The sequence below is a fragment of the Sus scrofa genome, chromosome 13 (assembly GCF_054392235.1).
Source record: "Sus scrofa isolate SSC_HxYL_T2T_F1_AM1 chromosome 13, Sscrofa_HxYL_maternal_Yorkshire_Landrace_v2.0, whole genome shotgun sequence".
Lineage (NCBI taxonomy): Eukaryota > Metazoa > Chordata > Mammalia > Artiodactyla > Suidae > Sus > Sus scrofa.
The window spans coordinates 119,090,159-119,114,504 of NC_139395.1; the positions used below are offsets into that span (position 1 = coordinate 119,090,159).

General features: G+C 32.7%; 1 protein-coding gene across 8 annotated transcripts in view; it reads right to left on the minus strand.

The window, feature by feature from the left end:
- SI (sucrase-isomaltase) overlaps nt 1–24,346 on the minus strand; it is a 164,669-nt gene that overhangs the window by 34,467 nt on the left and 105,856 nt on the right. For all 8 annotated transcript variants that reach the window (NM_001444932.1, NM_001444933.1, XM_084986882.1 and 5 more), the window contains 10 exon segments: nt 602–808; nt 5,513–5,668; nt 8,115–8,285; nt 9,230–9,279; nt 10,025–10,113; nt 15,727–15,851; nt 16,992–17,048; nt 17,821–17,905; nt 19,019–19,173; nt 21,603–21,719. In NM_001444932.1, the coding sequence (NP_001431861.1) occupies nt 602–808; nt 5,513–5,668; nt 8,115–8,285; nt 9,230–9,279; nt 10,025–10,113; nt 15,727–15,851; nt 16,992–17,048; nt 17,821–17,905; nt 19,019–19,173; nt 21,603–21,719 (1,212 nt within the window).

Sequence of the window (24,346 nt, forward strand, 5' to 3'; positions counted from 1 at the left end):
AATATCTGTTTATGAGGTCTTAATGTTTTTCTTGATTGTATGAGTTAAAATTGCTTTCCATTTGTCATGTATGTGTCATATTCATGGATTTTTTGTTTGCCTTCTAATTGTTTATAGTATATACTGATATTAAAGCATTTTACGTTTTTATGTAACACAATATATAGATTTTTACGGGATTTATGACCTTGTACTTGTTTGAAAGGTCTTTACAAGGCAGATACAAGAAATATATACAGCCATTTTTTTTTCTGGACTTACATTTGATTTATTTAATATATATTTATTGAAAAAACATTATATATATACAGAATGTCTCCTATGCTTTTTTGTTTTTTTTGCTTTTTAGGGCTGTACCTGTGGCATATGGAAGTTTCCAGGCTGGGGTCAAATCAGAGCTGCAGCTGCTGGCTTATGCCACAGCCACAGCAACGCCAGATCCGAGCCGTGTCTGGGACTTACACCACAGCTCACGGCAATGCAGAATCTCTGACCCACTGAGTGAGGCCAGGGATCGAACCTGCATCCTCATGGATACTAGTAGGGTTTGTTTCTGCCGTGTCACAACAGGCTCTCCTGTGAGGCTTTATATTAAACATACCTTAAACTGCAGCATATAATCTTTGTGATATTTCACCTCCACACGAAGAGTTGGGATGGGATCAGAAGGTAGCTTTATTCGGGTACTTGCAGTATTCAGCTGGAGGTCAGCTGTTACACCCAGTGATGAGTACTGAGTTGACTGGACTAAATAAGAGTTGTCTTCTTTAGGAAAGAAACACTCAGGTGCTTTGGATTCCAAATGAGACTAAAAACACAATACATGTTCATTGTCAGAAATTGTAAGCACTATAATATTCAACTCAAAAAAAATAAGATAGACATGTTTAATCCCATATTGTATGATTTACAAATGTATTGCTTAATATAAAATGAAAAATGCAGTCATATACAAAATATCTATTATGCAACATGACACACTATATACTAAAAGGTTTAGAATATTTATATATTTTAAATCATAGACCAGTAGAGCAGAATAATCAAATGTCCTGTTTTTCAGTTCAGAATATAGAATGACTGTATTATCTCTGAAAATAGTTAAGTGTATTACTGATAAATTTTGATCCCAAGCTTGTTACACTTCATATTGATTACTGCTTTTATGTGTGTGTAAAATGGATCTACAACAACCCTCAGAAGGGTTATGAATTTAAAGTTCTTTTCTTTTACTTATAATCAAACTATATTACTCCTTATTTCATAATTGGACTTTCTACTGGTTAGTTACATCCTGACCAGTATTTGAAATAGGAACTGCAGCCGAAGATCAGAGCTAACTGGTTTGTATAGGAGCGGAAGCTAGGACTTCAGAAAAAGAAGGAAACAGCATGGCATTGATTGTTATTTGCTTTACCACAATACCTTCTTCCATCTTTCTTATTTGTTAAATTAATATATAGTTGGGAGAAGCAAGGTGCCCATCTCATTTCCCAGTCTCTTTGGAGGAAGTTGTATATGACACCCCCCCAAACCTCCTTAAAAGAAAAGGGTATATGCTGATTAAATTAGGATATCCTAAACTCTTCCACCCCAGGCCTGGACTGCATATATAATGGCATAATAAAACAAATGTAAATAGGGGACATTGATGACATTTATATATCAGAATATTAGGCCTGAGATTCTTTTCTGTAAGAGAAAAATAAACCCTGTCTTGCTTAAACACATCAGATTAAAGATCTCTGATATTCAGCTTCAAGCAATCCTTAACTGATAGGAATACTTCAGTACTCATTCCGACTGCATGAGATTAAGTGTCAATGGAACGAGGAACATGATTGACTTTAGAAAACTGCAGAGTCTATATGTCTCCCTCATAGCTATCTTTCTGCCCAGTATCACTTTGCCTTTATCATCTTACATATTCTCATTTATTTTTCTTGGTAGTTTATTAGCTTTACCATTTTTTGTAGTTAGGATGAAACCAGTCTTGCTCTTTAATTTATGGAAACTCTATAACTTGCATCTAAATCAGCCTTTTTCATATATTCTCAATCCCTATGTCCCTGGCTTTCTTTGTTGTACTCAGCTACAAAACACTAGAAAAAACCCTATCCTATACATTCTTCATGCCTGCACTTACTTGGTAGTTGAATGTGGCTTGACAAATTCACACAATCATGCAGACTGCTCTCCCTCTACGTATCATGAAAGTTAGAGTGGGTCCAAAAGATGCACTCATACTCTCATACTATATTTATCTAGTTCAATCACCATCATACTGCCTTGGAAAACATTTTTCTTTCTTCTTCAAACACACACACAAATTCTCCTTCTTATTATCTAATGATTTTCCTTGTTATCTTGGTATGAAAAGGAAGGCAATCAAAAGAAAAATCAGAATAAAAACCACACCTACCCGCCCATATCTTTACCTCCTTTTATAAAATATGTACTGCCTGTGCTTCTAAGGTGAACCATTTAATTTGTGCACCCAATCTCATGCCTCCTTGCCAACAAAGACACTTCTGCAATTCTCAACTCTATCCTGCATCACTATTATTCCAGTCATTATAGATTATTCTCAGTGGCATAAACCAATTTTATTTCTCCCACCTTAAGAGAAAGCAACTGTCATTATCACTAATTTCTCCAACTATTGCTCTATTTTTTATGCTTTCCTTAGAGCAAAATGTAGAATGTTCACCATGTTATCTCCAACTTGTCTCTTCATTCTCACTCAAATCTCATTCTCACTCTGACCAGCTTTACTCTCAGTACTCCATATTTATTTCTTTGGTAATAGTTAACAAAGACTTCCATGCCATCAAATCCAAATGTCAGTTTCTGGGTTTTATCTTACTGATTTATAAGCATAATTTACATGGTTAATAATTTTCTCTGTCTTGAAATGCCTTGTTTACCTGGCTCCCAGGAATGAACATTTTCTTTGTTTTCAACCTAATTCTTTTTTAATTCATTTTCAATCTCTTTTCTGGCCTCTTGTCATTTCCCTCAGTCTAAATGTTGGACAATTCAGGGTTTAGTTTTTGGACTCCTTCTTCTATTCAAACCCATTCCTTTGATGATGTCATCTCATCACATGGCTTTAAACATTGTATGTATGCTGCTATATATATATATATATATATATATTTTTTTTTTTTTGGCTTTTTCAGGCCTCACCTATGGCATATGGAAGTTCCCGGGTTAGAGGTCGAATCAGAGCTACAGCTATTGGCCTACGCCACAGCCACAGCAATGCTGGATCCTTAACTCACTGCACGAGGCCAGGGATCAAATCCACAACCTCATGGATCCTAGTTGGGTTTGTTAACCACTGAGCCATGAAGGGAACTCCATGACTCTACATTTTATATCTTACGAATGACATAAAATTTTCAATTTCATAAGTTTACATCTCACAATTGGAAAATTGCTTATAGATCTATATTGAGCATCTCAGCCTTTATTTGTCCAAAACATGTTTGGTCTACACCCCCACAGTTTTGTCAATCTTTGTTATTATCATTATATCAACGTCCTCTTTTTTTAAGTTTAAACCAAAAACTTGAAGTCATTTTTACTCTTTTCTGATATTCCACATCCAAACAACACTTTCTGGCTTTATCTTAAAAACATGCACAAAAGTAAATCACTTACTACTAATTCTATCATAACCACTCTGGCTCAATCTACCAATATTTTACTTTGATCATGGCAATAGCCTCTTTCCTAGTCTCTCTGTCTTGGTGTTCTGTCTGTTCTCAACACAGAAGCCATATGACCCCATTAAGATGGAAATTTAACCTTCTCATTCTTTTGTTCAAAACTCTCCAGTAGCATTCTATCTCAGAGTAAAAATCATAGTCCTAAAATGGTCTAAGTGATTGATCTGCATTATCTGTTTCCATATGTCTATAATAGCATCTTCTGCTACTCTTTCCTCCTTATTCTGTTTCAGACACAATGGCCTCTTTGCTGTTTGTGGACTGACTATACCAGGTACATTCTCACTTCAGATGCACTTCAGATTAGAGTACTTTCTTTCTGGCATGTCATTCCTTCCTTTCTTTCATCTCCTTCAAAAAATGGTGTCATGTCAAAGAAAACTTCTGTGTACAATTATTAAAATTACACCACTAGCATTTCCACACACCTCCTTCTCTTTTCTGCTTTATTTTTCTTAATAATACTTATCTAACATATATACCTAATACTTTTAAATTATCTGTTTTCCCACACCCAAATAAGCACTTTCAGGGGAGAGGGTTTTGTTTATTTTGTTCACCTTGAGCAGTGCCTAGAACATAGTAGTTCTCAAGTATTTGTTAACTGAATCAATGAGAAAACCGTCTGGTCTACAGAAACATAAATTTTATCTATACTCTAGATCATCATATTTTAATGGACTTCTAATGTTAAAGTGTCACTTATTTGACCTAAAAACCTATAAGAATTTGAGTACAAATAGTAATAGTAATGAGAAAAATAAAATTTTCAAATTTTATGACTAGAAATTATTAGAACTTTAGTATCCATCCTTTAGATTCATTTTGATAATGGAAGTAAGTGACCATGCACTGAATGCAATGAGGGATGCGTTTGGATTGGATGAAGATCTGCAATGTAAAGAGAAGATCTTGGAGACATACTGCTATGATACATTAGTATTTGGCTTTTATTGATTACAGAATCTTTTCTCCTCTTCACTTATTTTCTTCAATTGTTCCATAAACTTTCCTAATTATAAAGATTGTGCTGCTTTATCAAGCAATGGAGAGGAATGGAGACCACTTCTCTGGTGGCAGAGATTACATGAATTTCCTCATATAAGCACAGACATTTCTGGGAAGTCACTGGCAGATGTGTCTAGACTCTTCTTAGTGATACAATACATGCATTGAGTTTCTTGGTCATATGAAATAAATGCCTTTTTGTTGTTGTTGACGAAACCCAAAAGCCCAAAGTTTAAACAATAAGCATAACAAAAGGGGACTCTTTCCATATCCCTTTCTGTAAAAATTTCTGCCATCAATGACCTCATTGTTCTTGAAAGAATGGCCAAAATTATTGACAGAAATTGTCACCCCTTAGTGGAACAGATATAACCCATCAATCAATTTCAGAAGTTTTAATAACTTGAGACAATGCTTTTGAAAGATTGCCCCCTACTGGTATAACACCTTGCTCAATTAAGCTAGTTAACCACAACCAACATCTAAGAGTGCAACAAATAGAGTACTATTTTATTAAATAAAATTACACTATTCAAAGAGCCTGGAAAGCAACTTACACATCGATTTAGTCTGACATTTACAAAGCTACGTCTTTGGAGAATTAATTAAGATAAACATAAATTTTCTGTTAGAAGTCCTAATTTCAAATTCCAAATCCTCCTCTAGATGAATTTAACTTCTATGCTGTAGAATTATAATTATAATATGTAAAATTTACATTTATATACCTATATGAAAGCCATATCATGAATAATTAAAATTCTTATTACCTCTTGCCATAAGCAGCCACGTTCTTCACAGAGTTCTTTAGTTATTGTGTCTGTATCTGGATAACAAGTAAACTTTTCAGCGTCCAAGAAAGTTTGATCCCATTGAACAGTAAAGTTTCTTCCAAGGTTAAACTTGAGATTGTAAATTAGTAGATACTTTGAAGACAAAGAAAACATTAGAGAGTATGTCTCACCATTGGACAATTTAAAAAGACTTTACATTTATAAATGCAGCAACCCCACAGCAATTCTTCAAATCAAATAATTAATGATTTGAATACATAATAAAAGAAAAGGATAGAGAGGAGTAAACATATCTTACCACTGAAATAACTAGACTCTCAAGACAGGAAAACTTCAATTATAGAACACTAGTAAAAAAAAATTATCTTTAAATCCAGACATGAGTTCAGTTCTAATTTCTGCCGCTTAATGTTCATGAGTCTTTGGGAAAATTGTCTATTCTATTTTATCTTCAGTTTCCTACCCTTGTAAGTGGATATAATGACCCCTACTAAAGAGAGTTGTTATACAGAAAAAAGTAATATGTGAAATTGAAAACATGTAGCACAATGCCTGGGGCATACTAGTTAGGAAATAAATACTAGTTCCCTCAAAGAAGAAAAATGGAAGAAAAAGTTGACCATTGATTTATTTTAGGTTCCCGAATTAAATAATTTTTAATTATTTCCCTAATTTTATCCACTGCTAAACATATTTGAGGGGCAAGTTGGAGAGGAGATAATATGGCACTATGCAAAAAGAAAAAAAATGAGAATATAGTGTTTAAAATATATGTATACATATGCATATATACATACATTCTAATATACAATCATTTCCATTGTTAGAATATTGCACATTTTTGTTTAGTTGTTTATAATATGGGCAAAATTTATCCCATTTTCATCTGTATAGCTTATTTATTTTATATTTAACTTACATTCATAACTCTAATTCATGAATAAAAATTCATATAAGGATCAGTCCAAGCACAGCAGAATTAGAAAGATTTATCTTCAAGTGTCTTTGTAAATTTTTTTTTTTTTTTTTTTTTTTTTTGCTTCTTAGGGCTGCACCTGCAGCACATGGGAGCTCGCAAGCTAGGGGTTGAATCAGAGTTACAGCTGCTGGCCTATGCCACAGCCACAGCATAGGATCCCTGGCCCACTAAGCTAGGTCAGCGATCGAACCGCATCCTCATGGATACTAGTAGGATTAGTTTCTACTGCGCCACAGTGGGAATTTCCATATATCTTTACGTAGGCATAAAAATAGAAACAGATACAAACTGGGATTGTAAAAACCAAATAAAATGATTTTGTATTTGCCCTCTTGATAATCTTTGTTAGAGTCATAAAGTTCTCAGTAAGCCTGTATTAATTAATTTATATTGATTTGTTCTTATATTCCTAGCAATATATACATTATAGTTTATTCACTAAATAAAAAATAAAATATATGGCTATAGAAATTCCTAAGTGAAAAATTCTGGGCCAGAAGACTTAGGAACTAGATAAAAATACTCTAAGAAAATGTTCTATATCCCAGTTTAGAATTTAAGCTGACATTGCTAATAATTAAGATTATAGGAATGGTAAGTAAATGTCAATAAAAATCACTTCCACGTTTTAATTTTTTTTTTGTCTAACATTTAAAATATATTAATTTTGGAGTTCCCATCACAGCGCAGTGGTTAATGAATCCGATTAGGAGCCATGGGGTTGCGGGTTCGGTCCCCGCCCTTGCTCAGTGGGTTGACGATCCGGCGTTGCCGTGAGCTGTGGTGTAGGTCTCAGACACGGCTCTGATCCCGCGTTGCTGTGGCTCTGGAGTAGGCCTGCGGCTACAGCTCTGGTTAGACCCCTCGCCTGGGAACCTCCATATGCCATGGGAGTGGTTCAAGAAAAGGAATAAAGACAAAAAAAAAAAAATATATATATATATATATATATATATATAACATTAATTTATTACCTGAGGTAACATTATGATTAAATATTACATTTTATTTATGAGGAAGCTGAGATAATGAAAGATTAATTTATTACATTTAAATGCACAGACTGTAGGGCTGGAATTTGAGCCCAAGTGTGTCTTTCCCTTTCCTCTCTAGTATACCTATTAAATGAGGAAAAATTTATAGGATAAGAAAGGGACTATTACCAGGGAAGAATAGAAACACAAATTAAAAAAAAAAAAAATCTTCATCCTCAAGATATATTGAGGATAAAGAAAATTCATGAAAAGAGAAGTAGGGAGAATAATTGAAGGGATGGATTAAATTAATATATAAATGAGAAGCTAAAACATTTAGATTATTTATCATATGCAAGTTAAGTTAGAGTTCAGGGTAGAGAATGGTATGAAAAAAAATATTAGGAAGCCATATAGAAGTGATGGCCAAGATAAAATAAAATAGAGAGGGAGTAGTACGGATCCCCCCTAAGGTTGATATCTCAATATCTCAATAAATTGAAATGACCTAAAATGTAATATTGCCAGCAAAAGGAAAAAAAAAACAAAAACTAGCCCAAACAGTTATATAAAGTTAAATATGAGTGTATGTAACAACTAAAATACTTTAAAAGATTGTATCTACCTGGTTGGAAGCATCATAAGTGAAATTGTAGTGAGCACTCATTGGTTGATCACCTTCCACCACTGAAACTTTTGTAACCGCGTCTATCAACCCAAGGATTTTTATAGTCTCAAATGCTAAAGTGGTTCCTTCTTGGTATGATGAATGTGTGCACATAATATCTAATTTGTTCTGGAAAAAAGTATATAATATTATATAACAAGTAGAAGATAATTGGATACAAATCTTAAATAACAATAAGTATATTTACATTAATTAAATATTATAGGTCTAAAATATACAAGTTATAATGTATTTGCTAAATAAAAAATAATTAACTAATACATATTTTAATGAAAATTGCTAAGTGAAAATCTCTAGGCCAGAGGATAGGAGTTAAGACAAAATTCTAAGACAGTATTCTGCATGTCAAATAATTTATAATTAATTCATACTGATATTATTAATAATTTAGTATTATTCAGTATTTAGTGTTTAATACAGCATTATTTAGTATTTAAATAGAAAAGAAGCAATCATCTACCTCCACCCTCCAACAGCTCTCCACATCTAAATACCTTAAATAAGTACACTTATTAGTAACTCTTTAAAATTATTTTGGTATATATGCCATAACATTTACTTTCAGGGATACATTATGCATGATGCAAATCATGTAGATCCTTTCTCATTCTAGTCCTAATGCTGGTGACAAATAACTTTGGCAAAAAAAGAATATATGAAGAAATCCAACATCTACAAAAAGCATTGCTACTACTTATTCAATATTTAACTTTGTGCATAGCTTTTTCATTTACACCCAAATCCATGACAGTTACTGCTGTTATTGATATATTAAAACATTTTCAAATACGTTGAGATTATTTTCTCAGAACATATTCCTTAAAATAGACACGGTGCTATAAGTTAGATTTCTCTGAATCAATTTCATGAAAATCATCTATTTTATTAAAATATAAAAATTAAGGTAATTCATAATTTAATAATTTAAATTTAACAGTTTATTTCATTTCTTTTCACTGATTTCTGTGGAGAAATGAAACATCTTTCCAAGAAAAGACATAAAACAGACATTAACAAGTATATATAGCTATGTGCCGAAGGAGAATGCTTACATTAGAAACTGAAAATGTATAGAAAATGTAGCTGCCATTTTGTATGGTATCTGAAATGGGAAAAAAAATAAAATTATCAGGTCAAAATGTAAGGTTAAATTCTGTTTTATTTTTACAGTTATACAACACAAAATTTCAAAAAATAGATATTGTTTATTAATGACGCAAATGAAACAGATTGTTCTTTAAATTATTGTTCTTAATTATTTTTAAACGAAACAATTTTGGTAGTTTATTTTCCCAGAAATGAATCTTTTCCAGTTTCTTTTGAACTGCATCATTGAAGGTCATTACACGATATTGATTATTGTTCCCTGTGCTATATAGTAGGTCTTCGTTGTTTATCTTTTCATATATGGTATTGTATATCTGTTAATCTCAAATTCCCAATTTATCTCTCCTCTTCCTATATAATTAACTAAAGCTTTAATGCTCACTTTCTTTTACAGTATCAAAATTTTAGTTTTAACAACTATAATCATTTAAAAGAATTGAAACAATAAAATTTATACATCTATGAAGTTGTTAATTATTTTAATCTTAAATAATACTCTAATAAATAAAGATGTCCACACTTGTCAAAGACTTTTATAATAAATCAACAGACAAAACTAAATTAGGATATATAATTTAAATAACAATGTTAAATTTCATAGTAACCTAGAATCTTAACATAGAAAAAAAAATTAAAAATTAAAACTTCTGACATAATTTAAATGGATGCAATTTTATAATAAAGGCAAAATTTCCCAACATCAAAAGGAACATATAAAAGCATATCACTTTGAAACTTACCTTTAGTTTCTCCATCATCCCAGAAAAAGTCTCCTTCTGCTGTGTTATATTCATCTAATGCAACTATAAGGCCTAGAGGATTCTTTCGGCTGTTAAGTAAGTTTGGGTGCAAATATAATTAAAAATAAATTTATAATAGTGAAATATCCTGTAAATAAATCCATTTCAACAGGAGTTCTGCATTCACATGAGAAGAATGATATTAAAAAAAATTCATGTCTATATTTAGTAATAATTTATCATTGCAAAAAATAATTTATGTAATTGGAAAATAAAAGGAAAAAACATAATAAATTTGACATAAAATTTCTTTATAGAAATTATTTCAAGTATCTTCTCTGCCCACAATGGCACAAAACTAGAAATCAACCACAGGCAAAGAAATGAGAAAAAACCTACTACATGGAGACTAAACAATATGCTACTAAAAAATCAATGGGTCAATGAGGAAATCAAGAAGGAAATTAAAAAATACCTCAAGACAAATGATAATGAAGACACAACCACTCCAAATCTATGGGATGCTGCAAAAGCAGTGCTCAGAGGGAAGTTAATAGGCCTTCCTCACAAAAGAAGAAAAATCTCAAATCAACAACCTAACCCACCACCTAAATGAATTAGAAAAAGTACAAACAAAACCTAAAGTCAACAGAAGGAAGGAAATCATACAGATCAAAGGGGATATCAATAAAATAGAGATTCAAAAAACAATAGACAAAAGCAATCAAACAAAGAGCTAGTTCTTTGAAAAGGTAAACAAAAGTGACAAACCTCTAGCTAGACTCACCAAGAAGAGCAGAGAAAAAACCCAAATAAACAAAATAAGATATAAAAAAGAAGTCACAATGGATACTACAGAAATACAAAAAACCATGAGAGAATACTAACAATAATATGCCAATAAATTCGACAACTTAGAAGAAATAGACATCTTTCTAGAGACCTACAACTTGCCAAAACTGAATCAAGAAGAAATAGATCAACTAAACAGACTGATCACTAGAAATGAAATTGAATGTGTCATAAAAACACTCCCTACAAATAAAAGTTCAGGACCAGATGGCTTCACAGAAGAATCCTACCAAACATACAAAGAGGAAGTTATACCCATCCTCCTTAAACTTATTCAAAAAGTTGAAGAAGGAAAACTCCCAAAAACATTCTATGATGCCACCATCATCCTAATTCCAAAACCAGACAAAGATACCACCAAAAAAGAAGACTATAGGCCAATATCTCTAATGAATATAAACACAAAAATTCTCAACAAAATTTTAGCCAACCAAATTCAACAACAGATAAAAAAGATTGTACACCATGACCAGGTGGGATTCATCCCAGGTGCACAAGGATGGTTTAACATATGCAAATCAATCAATGTCATACACCACATTAACAAAAGTCAAAAACCACATGATCATCTCAATAGATGCAGAAAAAGCATTTGACAAAGTCCAACATCCCTTCATGATTAAAAAAAAACTCATACCAAAGTGGGTATAGAGGGAACATACCTTAACATAATCAAAGCCATTTATGACAAACCCACAGCAAATATAATACTCAATGGAGAAAAGGTGAAAGCCCTCCCACTAAAATCTGGAACAAGACAAGAATGCCCACTCTCACCACTGTTATTCAACAGAGCACTGGAAGTCCTAGACACCAAAATCAGCCACACAAAAGAAATAAAAGGCATCCAAATAGGAAGAGAAGAGGTAAAACTGTCACTGTATGCAGATGGCATGATACTATATATAGAAAACCCTAAGGATTCAACCCCAAAACTACTTGAACTGGTCAACAAGTTCAGCAAAGCAGCAGGATATAAGATTAACATTCAGAAAGCAGTCGCATTTCTGTATACTAATGATGAAACATCAGAAAAGGAATACAGAAATACAACACCTTTTAAAATTGCACCCCAAAAAATCAAAAACCTGGAAATACATCTGACCAAGGTGGTATATGCTGAGAACTATAAAAGATTAATCAAGGAAATCAAATAAGATGTAAAGAAATGTAAAGATATACCATGCTCCTGGGTTGGAAAAATTAATAGTGTAAAAATGGCCATACTACCCAAAGCAACCTACAGATTCCTTGCAATCTTTATCAAATTACCCATGACATTTTTCACAAAACTACAACAAACAATCCAAAAATTTATATGGAACCACAAATGACCCAGAATTGCCAAAACGAAGCAGGAGGCATCTCTCTCCCAGACTCCAGGCAGTATTACAAAGCCACAGTCATCAAGACAGTGTGGTACTTGGTACCAAAACAGACAGACAGACAATTGGAACAGAATAAAGAACCCAGAAATAAACCCAGACACCTATAGTCAGTTAATCTTTGACAAAGGTGGCAAGAATATAAAATGGGAAAAAGACAGTCTTTTCAGCAAGTATTGCTAGGAAACCTGGACAGCTGCATGCAAATCAATGAAACTAGAACACACCCTCACACCATGCACCAAAATAAACTCAAAATGGCTTATAGACTTAACTATAAGACAAGACACCATCAAACTCCTGGAAGAGAACATAGGCAAAACATTCTCTGACATCAACCTTATGAATTTTCTCAGGTCAGTCTCCCAAAGCAAAAGAAATAAAAGCAAAAATAAACCAATAGGACTTAATCAAACTGACCACCTTTTGCACAGCAAAGGAAACCAAAAAGAAAACAAAAATACAACTTATAGAATGGGAGAAAATAGTTTCAAATGATGAAACTGACAAGCGCCTAATCTCTAAAATATACAAGCAACTTAAACAACTCAACAGCAAAAAAGCCGACAACCCAATTGAAAAATGGGCAAAGGACCTGAATAGACATTTCTCCAAGGAAGATATACAGATGGCCAACAAGCACATGAAAAAATGCTCACCATTCCTGATTATTAGAGAACTGCAAATCAAAACTACAATGAGATACCACCTCACACCAGTCAGAATGGCCATCATTAAGAAGTCCACAAATAACAAGTTGCTGGAGGGGGTGTAAAGAAAAGGGAACCCTCCTGCACTGGTGGTGGGAATGTAAGCTGGTACAACCATTATGTAGAACAGTATGGGGGTATCTCAGAAACCTATACATAGAACTACCATATGACCCAGCAATCCCACTCTTGGGCATATATCCAGACAAAACTTTCCTTAATAAAGACACATACACCTTCATGTTCATTGCAGCACTATTCACAATAGCCAAGACATGGAATCAACCCAAATGTCCACTGATAGATGATTGGATTAGGAAGATGTGGTATATATACACAATGGAATGCTACTCAGCCATAAAAAAGAACAAAATAATGTCATTTGCAGCAATATGGATGGAACTAGAGACTCTCATTCTGAGTGAAGTTAAGTCGGAAAGAGAAAAACAAATACCATATGATATCACTTATATCTGGAATCTAATATATGGTACAAAGGAACCTTTCCACAGAAAAGAAAATCATGAACTTGGAGAAAAGATTTGTGTTTGCCAAGGGGGGAAGGGGAGGGACTGGGAGCTTGGGGTAAATAGGTGCAGAATGTTGCCTTTGGGATGGATTAGCAACAGGATCCTGCTGTGCAGCGCTGGGAACTCTGTCTAGTCACTTATGATGGAACATGTAATGTGAGAAAAAAGAATGTATACATGTAAGTGCAACAGGGTCACCATGCTATACAGTAGAAAAAAGCATATTTATAAGTAAATGACAAAAAAAATTAGGAGTTCCCATAGTGGCTCAGTGGTTAACGAATCCAACTAGGAACGATGAGGTTGTGGGTTCAATCGCTGGCCTTGCTCAGTAGGTTAAGGATCTGGCATTGCCGTGAGCTAAGGTGTAGGTTGCTGTCGCAGCTCCGATCCTGCATTGCTGGGTCTCTGGCATAGGCTGCTGGCTACAGCTCTGATTAGACCCCTAACCTGGGAACCTCCACGTGCCGCAGGTGCAGCCCTAGAAAAGGCAAAAAGACAAAAAATAAATAAATAAATAAATAAATAAATAAATAAAATTTAAAAATAAATAAATGAAAAATAAAAAATTTAAAAAATAAAAAAATAAAATAAAATAAAATTTCTTGGTGGCCAAGGCACCATAAAAATTTAAACAGTATAATAATATTTAAATTCAAACAAGAAAATAATATATATTTTATGAATGCTCAATTCAACATATATTTGACACATACATTAACTAAATTATAGTGCATCAAGGTTACTAAATAATGAAGACCACTAGGTAATAAAATTTTAAATGCTGGGGGGAATCTCTAATAACCATAAAAATGAATTTACTTCTATCATGAGAATTGTAACATGATTAATAATTTTTTAAATTATATGCTACTGTAGGTTTTTAAACCTAAAATAATACCTATGAGGCTCTACAGTCCAGGTAACTGCTCTATACAGAATACATTCCTTCCAGAGTGCACTCATCAAAGTACATGTTTCTTTTTTCAATGCAGCTCTAGAGTATAACCATTTTTTTGAGAACATAGTCATGAAACAGTTATAATATTAATCAATTCTAGAAAACAAAAATAATAAAATCATGAACACACATTCATTCACTCATTAATTTATTTGTTCCCATAACAAATATTTTTAAAAGATGGGGAGAATTTTCTATAGTAGACTGATATTTGTTGGGGGACTGAACCAGTGAAAGGTCAAGATCCTGCCTTCATGGAGTTTATGATCTAGAGAAGTAAACACATTATGTATTTAAAAAGTAAAAATAGGAGTTCCCGTTGTGGCGCAGTGGTTAACGAATCTGACTAGGAACCATGAGGTTGCAGGTTCGATCCCTGGCCTTGCTCAGTGGGTTAAGGATCCCGTGTTGCTGTGAGCTGTGGTGTAGGTCACAGACACGGCTCATATCCCGCGTTACTGCGGCTCTGGTGGAGGCTGGTGGCTACAGCTCCTGTTAGACCCCTAGCCTGGGAACCTCCATATGCCGCGTGGGAGCGGCCCTAGAAGAGGCAAAATAAAAATAAATAAATAAAAATTAAAAAAAAAAGTAAAAATATAATTCCACCTAAGTTATGAAGAAAACACAGCAGGGTAAGTAATAGAGGGTGATGTAGAATATGGGGAAATGTGGGGATTCAATAAGTCATACCCTGTCTGGGTAGACATTCATGTACCCAGAGTGAATGCTGCAAGGTGAAGCACCAGAATTTTCAAGTTTGTTCTTCATTTTCTAAATAGTTCTAAAATTTCTTCTTACTGAAGAAACTGTAAGAACTGTTTCTATCTTGTTCTTTACCTAAACAAATATCTACCTCATTTATTAACCGAAATCATTTTAGTTGAAATAAAAGCATTATGACATTTATGTATTGAAAATTCAAGTATGTAACAACTTTAATCAATTATATAACTTAATTTTTCATTTTTTATTAAAAATAAGAAATTAACTTTATACCTATTTTTTAGAGAATGTCAGTACACTCTCAGCACAGGAAATAAATTTCTAATCTAATGATGTTCTTTTTTTAAATCAAGAAATTTATAGTAATGTACACAATTTGATTTTTCTTTTTATAATTATCATGGTTAAATTTAAGAATTCCTTAAATGTGTCAAATATACTATGGTGAAAAGATAAATACTGATCTTTGATTCTTAATAAAAGTATGAAATATTAAAACTTTAATTATGTCCAGATTTCATTTAATGACTTTTCAACTTACCTGGCAGTTGTAGTTACAGCAGGTTGTTGGATGGGAATAATATACCCCCCTCTAAGATGTAATCCTATTTTATCTGCTGGAAGATACATATCAACACGTTGTTTTCTCCATGGCCTTTTTGCACCCTAATATTTGGAAGATAAAATTTTTTTTAATATTTCACAGATTTTTAAACCCCGTTTTACAAGAATGACACATAGAATTTACACTTAGAAATAATTTTTGGAGTTCCTATTGTGGCTCTGCAGTAAGAACTGCAGCAGTATCCATGAGGATGTGGGTTTAATCCCTGGCCTTGTTCAGTAGGTTAAGGATCCAGCATTGCTGTGAGCTGTGGTGTAGGTAGCAGACATGGCTCACATCCCACATTATGGTGGTTGTGGTGTAGACCTGAAGCTGCAGCTCTGATTCAACCCCTAGCCTGGGAGCCTCCATATGCTGCAGGTGCAACCCTAAAAAAAAAAAAAAGAAAAGAAAAGAAAAGAAAAGAAATAATTCTTATTATGACCAATTCATCTTAATGAATATTAACATGTTTTCCAACTTTTTAAGAAAACTTTATTTTTCAGTTTACTGATCAAATCACAGGATTTGTTTACTTTCTCCAAAAAACAAAAGAGAACTCCATGTCCTTTCTACAATAATTAACAATATTCCTAATTAGTCCTAAGTTTTATTCCTTGTTTTAAAGTTAATCATGTCCTTAGAAAGGATTTTTAAAATACCATTATTTCTTATAAAAATAAAGGGTCTGCTTAGCAAATACAAATGTTATGCAATATACTTCACTTTAAAGTAAGTAGTTTTTAAAATGTCTTGGTCAATTAAAAAATAGATTGTGTGTATTCATCCTGTTACATCACCTTTTCAAGGTTGAAATCAAAATCTTTCTCAAGCATTTCAAGATACCATACTCAATTCTTCTGACTACAAGATAAATATGTAAAATAGGAAAACTATTAAGATGAGTTACCATTCCTTCTTAAAGTGACTCTTGATCTTTTATTTCCACAATTTAAAATGGATAAATCTTTACACCAAGAATAAAACATCAAATGTACAATGAAACTTATACTTGCTCAAGTGCAACAAAATGTATACTTACACAGACTTTCACACATTTTTAAAATTTGGAATTATTACTCTTTATAATAATAACAGAAAAACTGAAAATAGGTACACTATGCATTTGGAGTTCAGTTTCCATGTATAAATGTTAGACAGTATAATACCTATGAGTTTATTATTATATTAAAGTTACTCACAGTTTCATAGTCATACCAAGTAGCATTAGGGATATATGCACTCACTGTACTTGCTCCCTAAAATAAAGCAAGATAATTTACATATATATGTATATATATTTTTTACTTCAACACTTAGCAGAAGAGAATCATATCAAATATTAAGTAGAATTTTCAGAGTGAAGTGAAAAAGAAAACTTCCTTCATATTTTTACATGCCAATATTTCCTTGAAATAATAATCAAAAGGCTATTTTACTAGTTTTAGATAACATCATAATGTTAAATATTCCAACAGCAAAGATGAAATGAATGGCAACTAAAGTAATTGATGAATGAATTCATATTGTTATAATCTTATGGTAGTTGAGTGTATGAACACATTCATTTCTCTTTATTCCTATGGCATATAGAATTTTAAGTAATAGGTAAAAAACAAATATTTCATTCCATTATTTTCTCAATATTTTCATATAATCCACTGATTTTCAAGTTCTCCTTTATTTACAACATAGCAAATTTCAATGTCTATGTCCATTTGAGTGAGAGTTCCTTATAATTACTAAGATTTAATTTCATAGGCAAAGCTTTCTTTTTCATAATAATACTAATTTTATATAATTTTCTTCTCCCCAGTTACATACTATACTTTTGAAAAGCAAAAATCTACTTAATATATTTCTAATTTTTCAAAATTTCTTCTACATTGTAGAATTTAATTTGACATTTATCAAATTGAAACCATCTATTGCGTGACATCCAGTTCCCAGATGTTTTGTCATTTAGTGTGGATTTGGTTATACAAAATTATCTTTAAGCAATAAGCGTATTAAAATTGTAATAAATCCTACCTGTTTCAAGACAGGGGTAATAAGTAATGAGGGGCCCCATAAGAACTGAGTGTCTTCAATCCAGCTATTAGTATCCTCATAAAACCTAAGAATAATGACAATGTTTACATTACAAAGACAAAAAATAAGTTTATCCAAATTCTTCATTTGGTTTATATTTTAAGGTTCCCCCGGGAATAATTATTAGTTTTAATTTTACTTATTTGATATGTTATTTTGAATCTATAGTTCTTATGCCCTTATAGTTCATCTGACACTCAAACAAAGGAAGGAAGGGAGACATCGATGAAAGGAGAGACAGAGGGAGAGAGGAAATTAGTTCATTTGGAATAAAAAAAAATCTATTATACAGGATAAAGTACCTTTTAATCTGTAATAAACAACTATTCTGTTTAACTCATTTTCTCCTGTTAGGTTCATCAAGTGCCAGAAATCTTTCATATTCTATTTTTTTCCCCTTAAACTTTTTCTTTATAAACTCCCATTTTGACTTAGATTTGAAAGGATTTTTTTTTAAATTGTTATTTCCCCAATACAATTTTTTTCTACTGTACAGCACAGTGACCTAGTTACACACAACATGTATACATTCTATTTTCTCATATTATCATGCTCCATCATAAGTGACTAGATATACACAATGGAATACTACTCAGCCACAAAAAAGAACAAAATAATGCCATTTGCCGCAACATGGATGGAACTAGAAACTCTCATCCTGAGTGAAGTAAGTCAGAAAGAGAAAGACAAATACCATATGATATCACTTATATATGAAAGGATCTTTAATCACTTCTTAAGCAAAGGCCCTGCTTTGGTCAAAATATAAAAAGACAAGAATAATTCATTGTTTTGTAACTATACTATATTTGATCTATATTCAGATGACTTTCACCATATACATGATTATGCTTTTAATAATTCTATATTTAATCTTACTGATATAATTTTTTCTAATGTATTCTATATATCTTTGTCCTTTTGAGTTCTATACTAGTCTCATATTTCTAGATTAATCTTGTCCAATTCACCAAACTAACTATATTTACTACTGACATTCCATAGTATCAAATCACTTATGCAAATATAAGAACAAGTAGCAAAAATGTACTTGACAGCTTGATTTGCCTCCATTAATTTTCTTTATATGTCTGAATATAATTTGAAAGACACTGGAATTCTTGAACATAGTACTCACTCATGAAGAATTGGCCTTACAACTGTTTCTCCAAACATATGGGCTTTATAAAATAAAGTGTAGAGGAAAGGCAACAAGGTATAACGAATATTCAAATAGTGCTTTGATGAATTAACCAGAAGAGAATTCTGTCCAAAAAATGCTGGATCCTGATGCTGTGGGATAAATAGAGGAATTGAAATGAGAAACTTAAAATATGAATAAAAATTAAAATAGTAGCATTTAGTCTATTTTTGAAAACCAAAATGTATACTTTTTTACTTGTTTATATAAAGTTGAGATTACTCCTATTTCAACATCAAAATGTATGAATATTTCTAGTTTTCATTCATTCATTTGGATAAATGCATTAGTTAAATTTTGATTTAAAGTACATTTAAATACATACACACACTCAGAGAAGATGAAAAAATATTTTAACAAAGAGTTCTTCCTTTCCATTATTTGAGGTAGATTGAAATAATTGGCTCTAACTTTTGCTATGTAACTTCACAGTCCCTACCTCTAAAGGTGGAGCATGTTTCCCCGCCACTTGCCTTTGTGCTCAGCTATATGACAATTTTTGGCCAAGTGAGTCTTAGTACATGTGACAATCTCAAGTAAGGGCTTGAAATGTACTTCCTGGGAGACTTGCTGCCTTGTGTTTTGCCACTGTCATGAGAACAATAAGCCCAGGTGGTCTGCCAGCCCAAGGATACAGAGAATAGAGCTGCCTGGCCAGCCTGTAGGCTTACACCTTGAAGGACAGCCTCTCTGACAAGCCCAAGCTACATCAACTGACTCTATCAACCATAGTGTAGAGATGTGAGCAAAGCTGCCAGGATCTCCTACAGTGGGTAACAAAATTAACTAGGAGAACCAGCTACCATCTCCCTGGATTTACTATAGGTATTTACCTGAAAGCTATATATCCCTTTGTCTGCTTCCAAGAAATCAATGAGCATGGTGGGATTACACTTCAGGCCCCTTCCTGGGAGATACAGGAACTTCTAGCAGTCAACTTTAAGGACTTCCCACAGGCGTGACTGAACTTCCTTAGAATTGGGCTGTAGTATATGACTCTGCCTATTAAATCTTCTTTTTTGCCTTCATCTTTGTCAGGTTCAGACCTGAATTATGATCTAAGGCTCTCTCCACTTTACCCTCCCACCCTATTACCCTCCCCATATATTTCACCAATAAATCTCTGATACGTCTAATTCTGTCTTGGCGTTGCTTTTCGGAGAACAGAAATGAACATAAAGTGTAATATAATTTATATCAGGGTCTTCCATGAATACAAATTTCTTGAAGCATTATTTAGGTAGATTAGGAAGTGACTAATATCCAATTTACACATTTTACCTATATAGTATCATGCATGCTTCCTTCCAAGCTGAGCTCTGAGTGGCTATCCCTCTTCTCAAACAGAATTAAGTCCCAATGTGTGAACAGTGAATAATTTCTTAACCAACATGCACTTAATTGACTTAATGCTTCACCTAATTTCCCCATTCCTTCTGAAAAATATGCCTATTATGAGAACCTACAGCATGCAGAATGCTAATGGTTGGTATATTAGCCTCCCGATAGTTAAGATGCCATGTTATAAGTGTTTAATATTTTTCTTCTGTCATTCCAGTTTTGTTTATTACAGAATGACCCTGGATTCAAAATACTTTCGCAAGTGTCATTAATTTCCTGTGTATCTTTAGTAAAATAAAAATCTAATTTTTTTTTTTTTTTTTTTTTTTTTGCTTTTTAGGGCCACACCTCCAGCATATGGAGGTTCCCAGGCTAGGAGTCCAGTCAGAGCTACAGCTGTCTGCCTACACCACAGCCGCAGCAATGCCAGATCTGAGCCACATCTGTGACCTACACCACAGCTCATGGCAACACTGATTCCTTAATCATCTGAGCAAGGATCAAACCGGCAATCTCATGATTCCTACTCAGATTCGTTTCTGCTGCACCCTCTGAAAATCTTTAATATTATATTTTTACGAAAGAAAAGTTCGTATTAAAATGTAAGAATCCAGACTCAAGAAGCTTTAGCTTTAATTTAAAATATTGTGATTTAAAACGTGATTTAAATATTTTCTTCAGGCTTAAAGAAAATATTTATGTTTTAACTGTGTCATGATTGTCTTATATGACGATATTTTTATATATATAATATGTATAGGCCTTGAGAAGAGGACTTCTAACTCTTCTTTACAAAATATACTACAAACATTTATATTTTTTTATTTTATTTTTTTTGCTTTTTGGGGCCACACCCACAGCATATGGAAGTTCCCAGGCTTGAGGTTGAATTGGAGCTGCAGCTGCCAGCCTACACCACAGCCACAGCAATACCAGATCTGATCCATGTCTGTGACATACACCACCGCTCATGGCAATGCCAGATCCTTAACCAACTGAGAAAGGCCAGGGATTGCACCTGCGTCCTCATGGATATTAGTCAGATTCATTTCTACTGCACCCACAATGAGAACTCCCACTACAACTTTTATATCAGATCTCCTATAGGTGTGAATTTAAGTACATTGCTAAAAATAAAATTATGTTTTATTTTGAAACATGCAGAACAAGAGGCATTTACCTCATATCCCTGGGCATTATGGTTTCTGGAAAATGGATAAAAAGCCCCAAGTTGCATCCACCTTCGGCAAAGTTCTTCTGTGGTTTCAACCACAAATCCACAGATATCTGCCCCAACCTAAATAATATATATATATATATATTATTTATAGTGTAAAAGTTCTCAAGTTTTCCCAGAGCATCACATTTTATGCCTTAATTGATTAATTTGCATTCACTTACAATCTTCGTTTTACTGTCTTCATATACTCTTCCTTAGCCTGGTTTTTCTGTTTTCTACTTTTGCCACACACTTGCATCTAATTCAAATGTACAAAGCTGAATTTTTTTTTTTTTTTTTTTTTTTTTTGGCTGGTGGAGGGTTTGTCCAAGGCTGTGGCATGACAAGGTTCCTGGGCCCAGTATTAAACTTGCATCACAGCAGTGGCCCACCAGGTCCTTAACCACCAGGCCACCAGGTAACTCACTGAAATTGTTTTATTAAAATGTGTTGCATGTTTTTTTTGTTTTTTGTTTTTTTTTCTTTTTAGGGCTACACCTGAGCTGTAACTCCGGCCTATACCACAACAAAAGCAATGCCAGGTCCAAGACATGTCTGTGACCTACACTGCAGCTCACAGCAATGATGAAACTCCAACCCACTGAGCGAGGCCAGGGATCAAACCCACAGCCTCATGGATACTAGTCAAATTCACTACCACAACAAATGTATTGCTTCTTAAACCAAAACTTGCCTCCTATGACTTGTTTTTTCCCATTTATAATATATTACTGTAGAACTAAAATATTTTTTAAAATTGCCAGATGTGTGTTCATATATAATTGCATTCTTCTTCCTTCAAGGACCCAAGAGAAAAAAAATTGCTATTCTTAATTTAGTATTTACTGCTTATAAGCATTTTTCTAAATTGTATATATATATATATATATATATATAAAATATATAACGTTGTTTTGCATGTTTATTAACTACATAAATGGCATGTTGTATGTATTATACTGCATTTCACTTTTTTCACAAAATATTATTTTTGTGAGATTAAATTATGTTGATACGGCCATGGTTCTCTACTGCACAGGATCCCATCACTATAAAATAGGCTTCTATGAAATATATATATGTATATATAGATATATGTTTCTTTGTCAATATGTAAAAAACTTTTTTTTCTGTAGAATACACTCACACACACACATGTCCTTATTTCCCTGACTTACTGGAAATGTACATTTATTACTCAAAATGGTTGGAATCATTTATAAGCATGGTCACAGTACAGAAGAGTTCCCATTGCTCTATTTACTTTCCAAATTCCAATATTTTCAGACTTTTACATTTTAGCTATCTATACATATTAAATATATCTCATCAAAGTTTTTACTTGCATTTATATGATTACTAGGAAAGTTGAGAATTTTTTCATATTTTTTATTGAGTCCATGTGGGTCACTTATTGAGTCTATTTCTATAGAATTGCCTTATATATCTTTTGCTAATTTTTCTATTGTTTTTTACTTTCTACAGATTTGTAATAGGTTCTTCAAATTAAATACTAATCATTATTGGCTATATGAATTGAAAAGATAATTTCCCAGTAGTAGGTAACATATTATTTTTAACTTTTTAAAATAGACTTTTGTTGAACAGAAGTTTTGATTTGTCATAACCAGATTCATGTTTCTTAATTATGTGTACCTTCTATGTTCTTTTGAGTTCTCTCAACCTAACATCATAATGTTACCTACTTATATTTTTTTCTAAGATGTTTAAAGTTTACTTTTAACATACATGTTGTGTATAGTATGAGACATGGAGCCATTTTATTTTTTAAGTGGACGATTAATTGTCCATATGAATAGTTGATACTTTCCTCATTGATCTACAGTGATAGTGTGACCATTAAACAAAATTCCATTGATGCATGAGCCCATGTCTGATTTTGCCATATTAATCAATTTGAATATTCAGTTAGATATCACTGTGTTACATTGCTCTTTTATTTGGTAAGGCAAATCCTTGTGCTCTTTTCTACTTTAAATTGTATTGTTTTCCAGACTAAGTTTAGAATAATATTTTATGTTCTCCAAATTCCTTTAATAGTTTAAACTGGAACATCATTAAATTTGGATAACTGGGAAGAATGTATATTTCTAATATATTGAGACTTCCTATCTGTGAACATTGTATATCTCTATTTAGTTATTAAGATTTTTCTCAAAAAGTCCTACACTTAGTTTGAATATTGTTTATTAATTAGTTGCTACACTATATAACAGCTTATCTTGAAATATATTATGATATTGCTTTTTTTTCCTTTTTTCGAACAAAAACTTGCCGGGTATTGGTCTATTTTATTCAAAATTTCAGAGTATCCTTTGTACCTTGACTTTGTTAATTTTTCTCTAGACACATTGCTCACTGCATTCATTTCTTATTTTCATGAACTATATCTTTCTTTAGGTTTATTCCATTTTTCTTTTTCTGTTTTCTTAAATTCATGCACTCCACCAATTAATATTCAATCCTTCTTTGTTTTTAATCTGAATATCTAAGACTAAAAGTTTTCCTCTAAGTACCAATTTAGCTGATATCCTACAGTTCTGATATAAAGTGCAATTATTAACATTCAGTTCTAAGGTTTCCCCCTCATTTCCATTAAGCTTATTTTGGTGAATCATTTGGTAATAGAATTTTTTAGTTTCCAAATTTAAGACTCATGTGTTTTCTTTTTGTTTGGTTTGTTT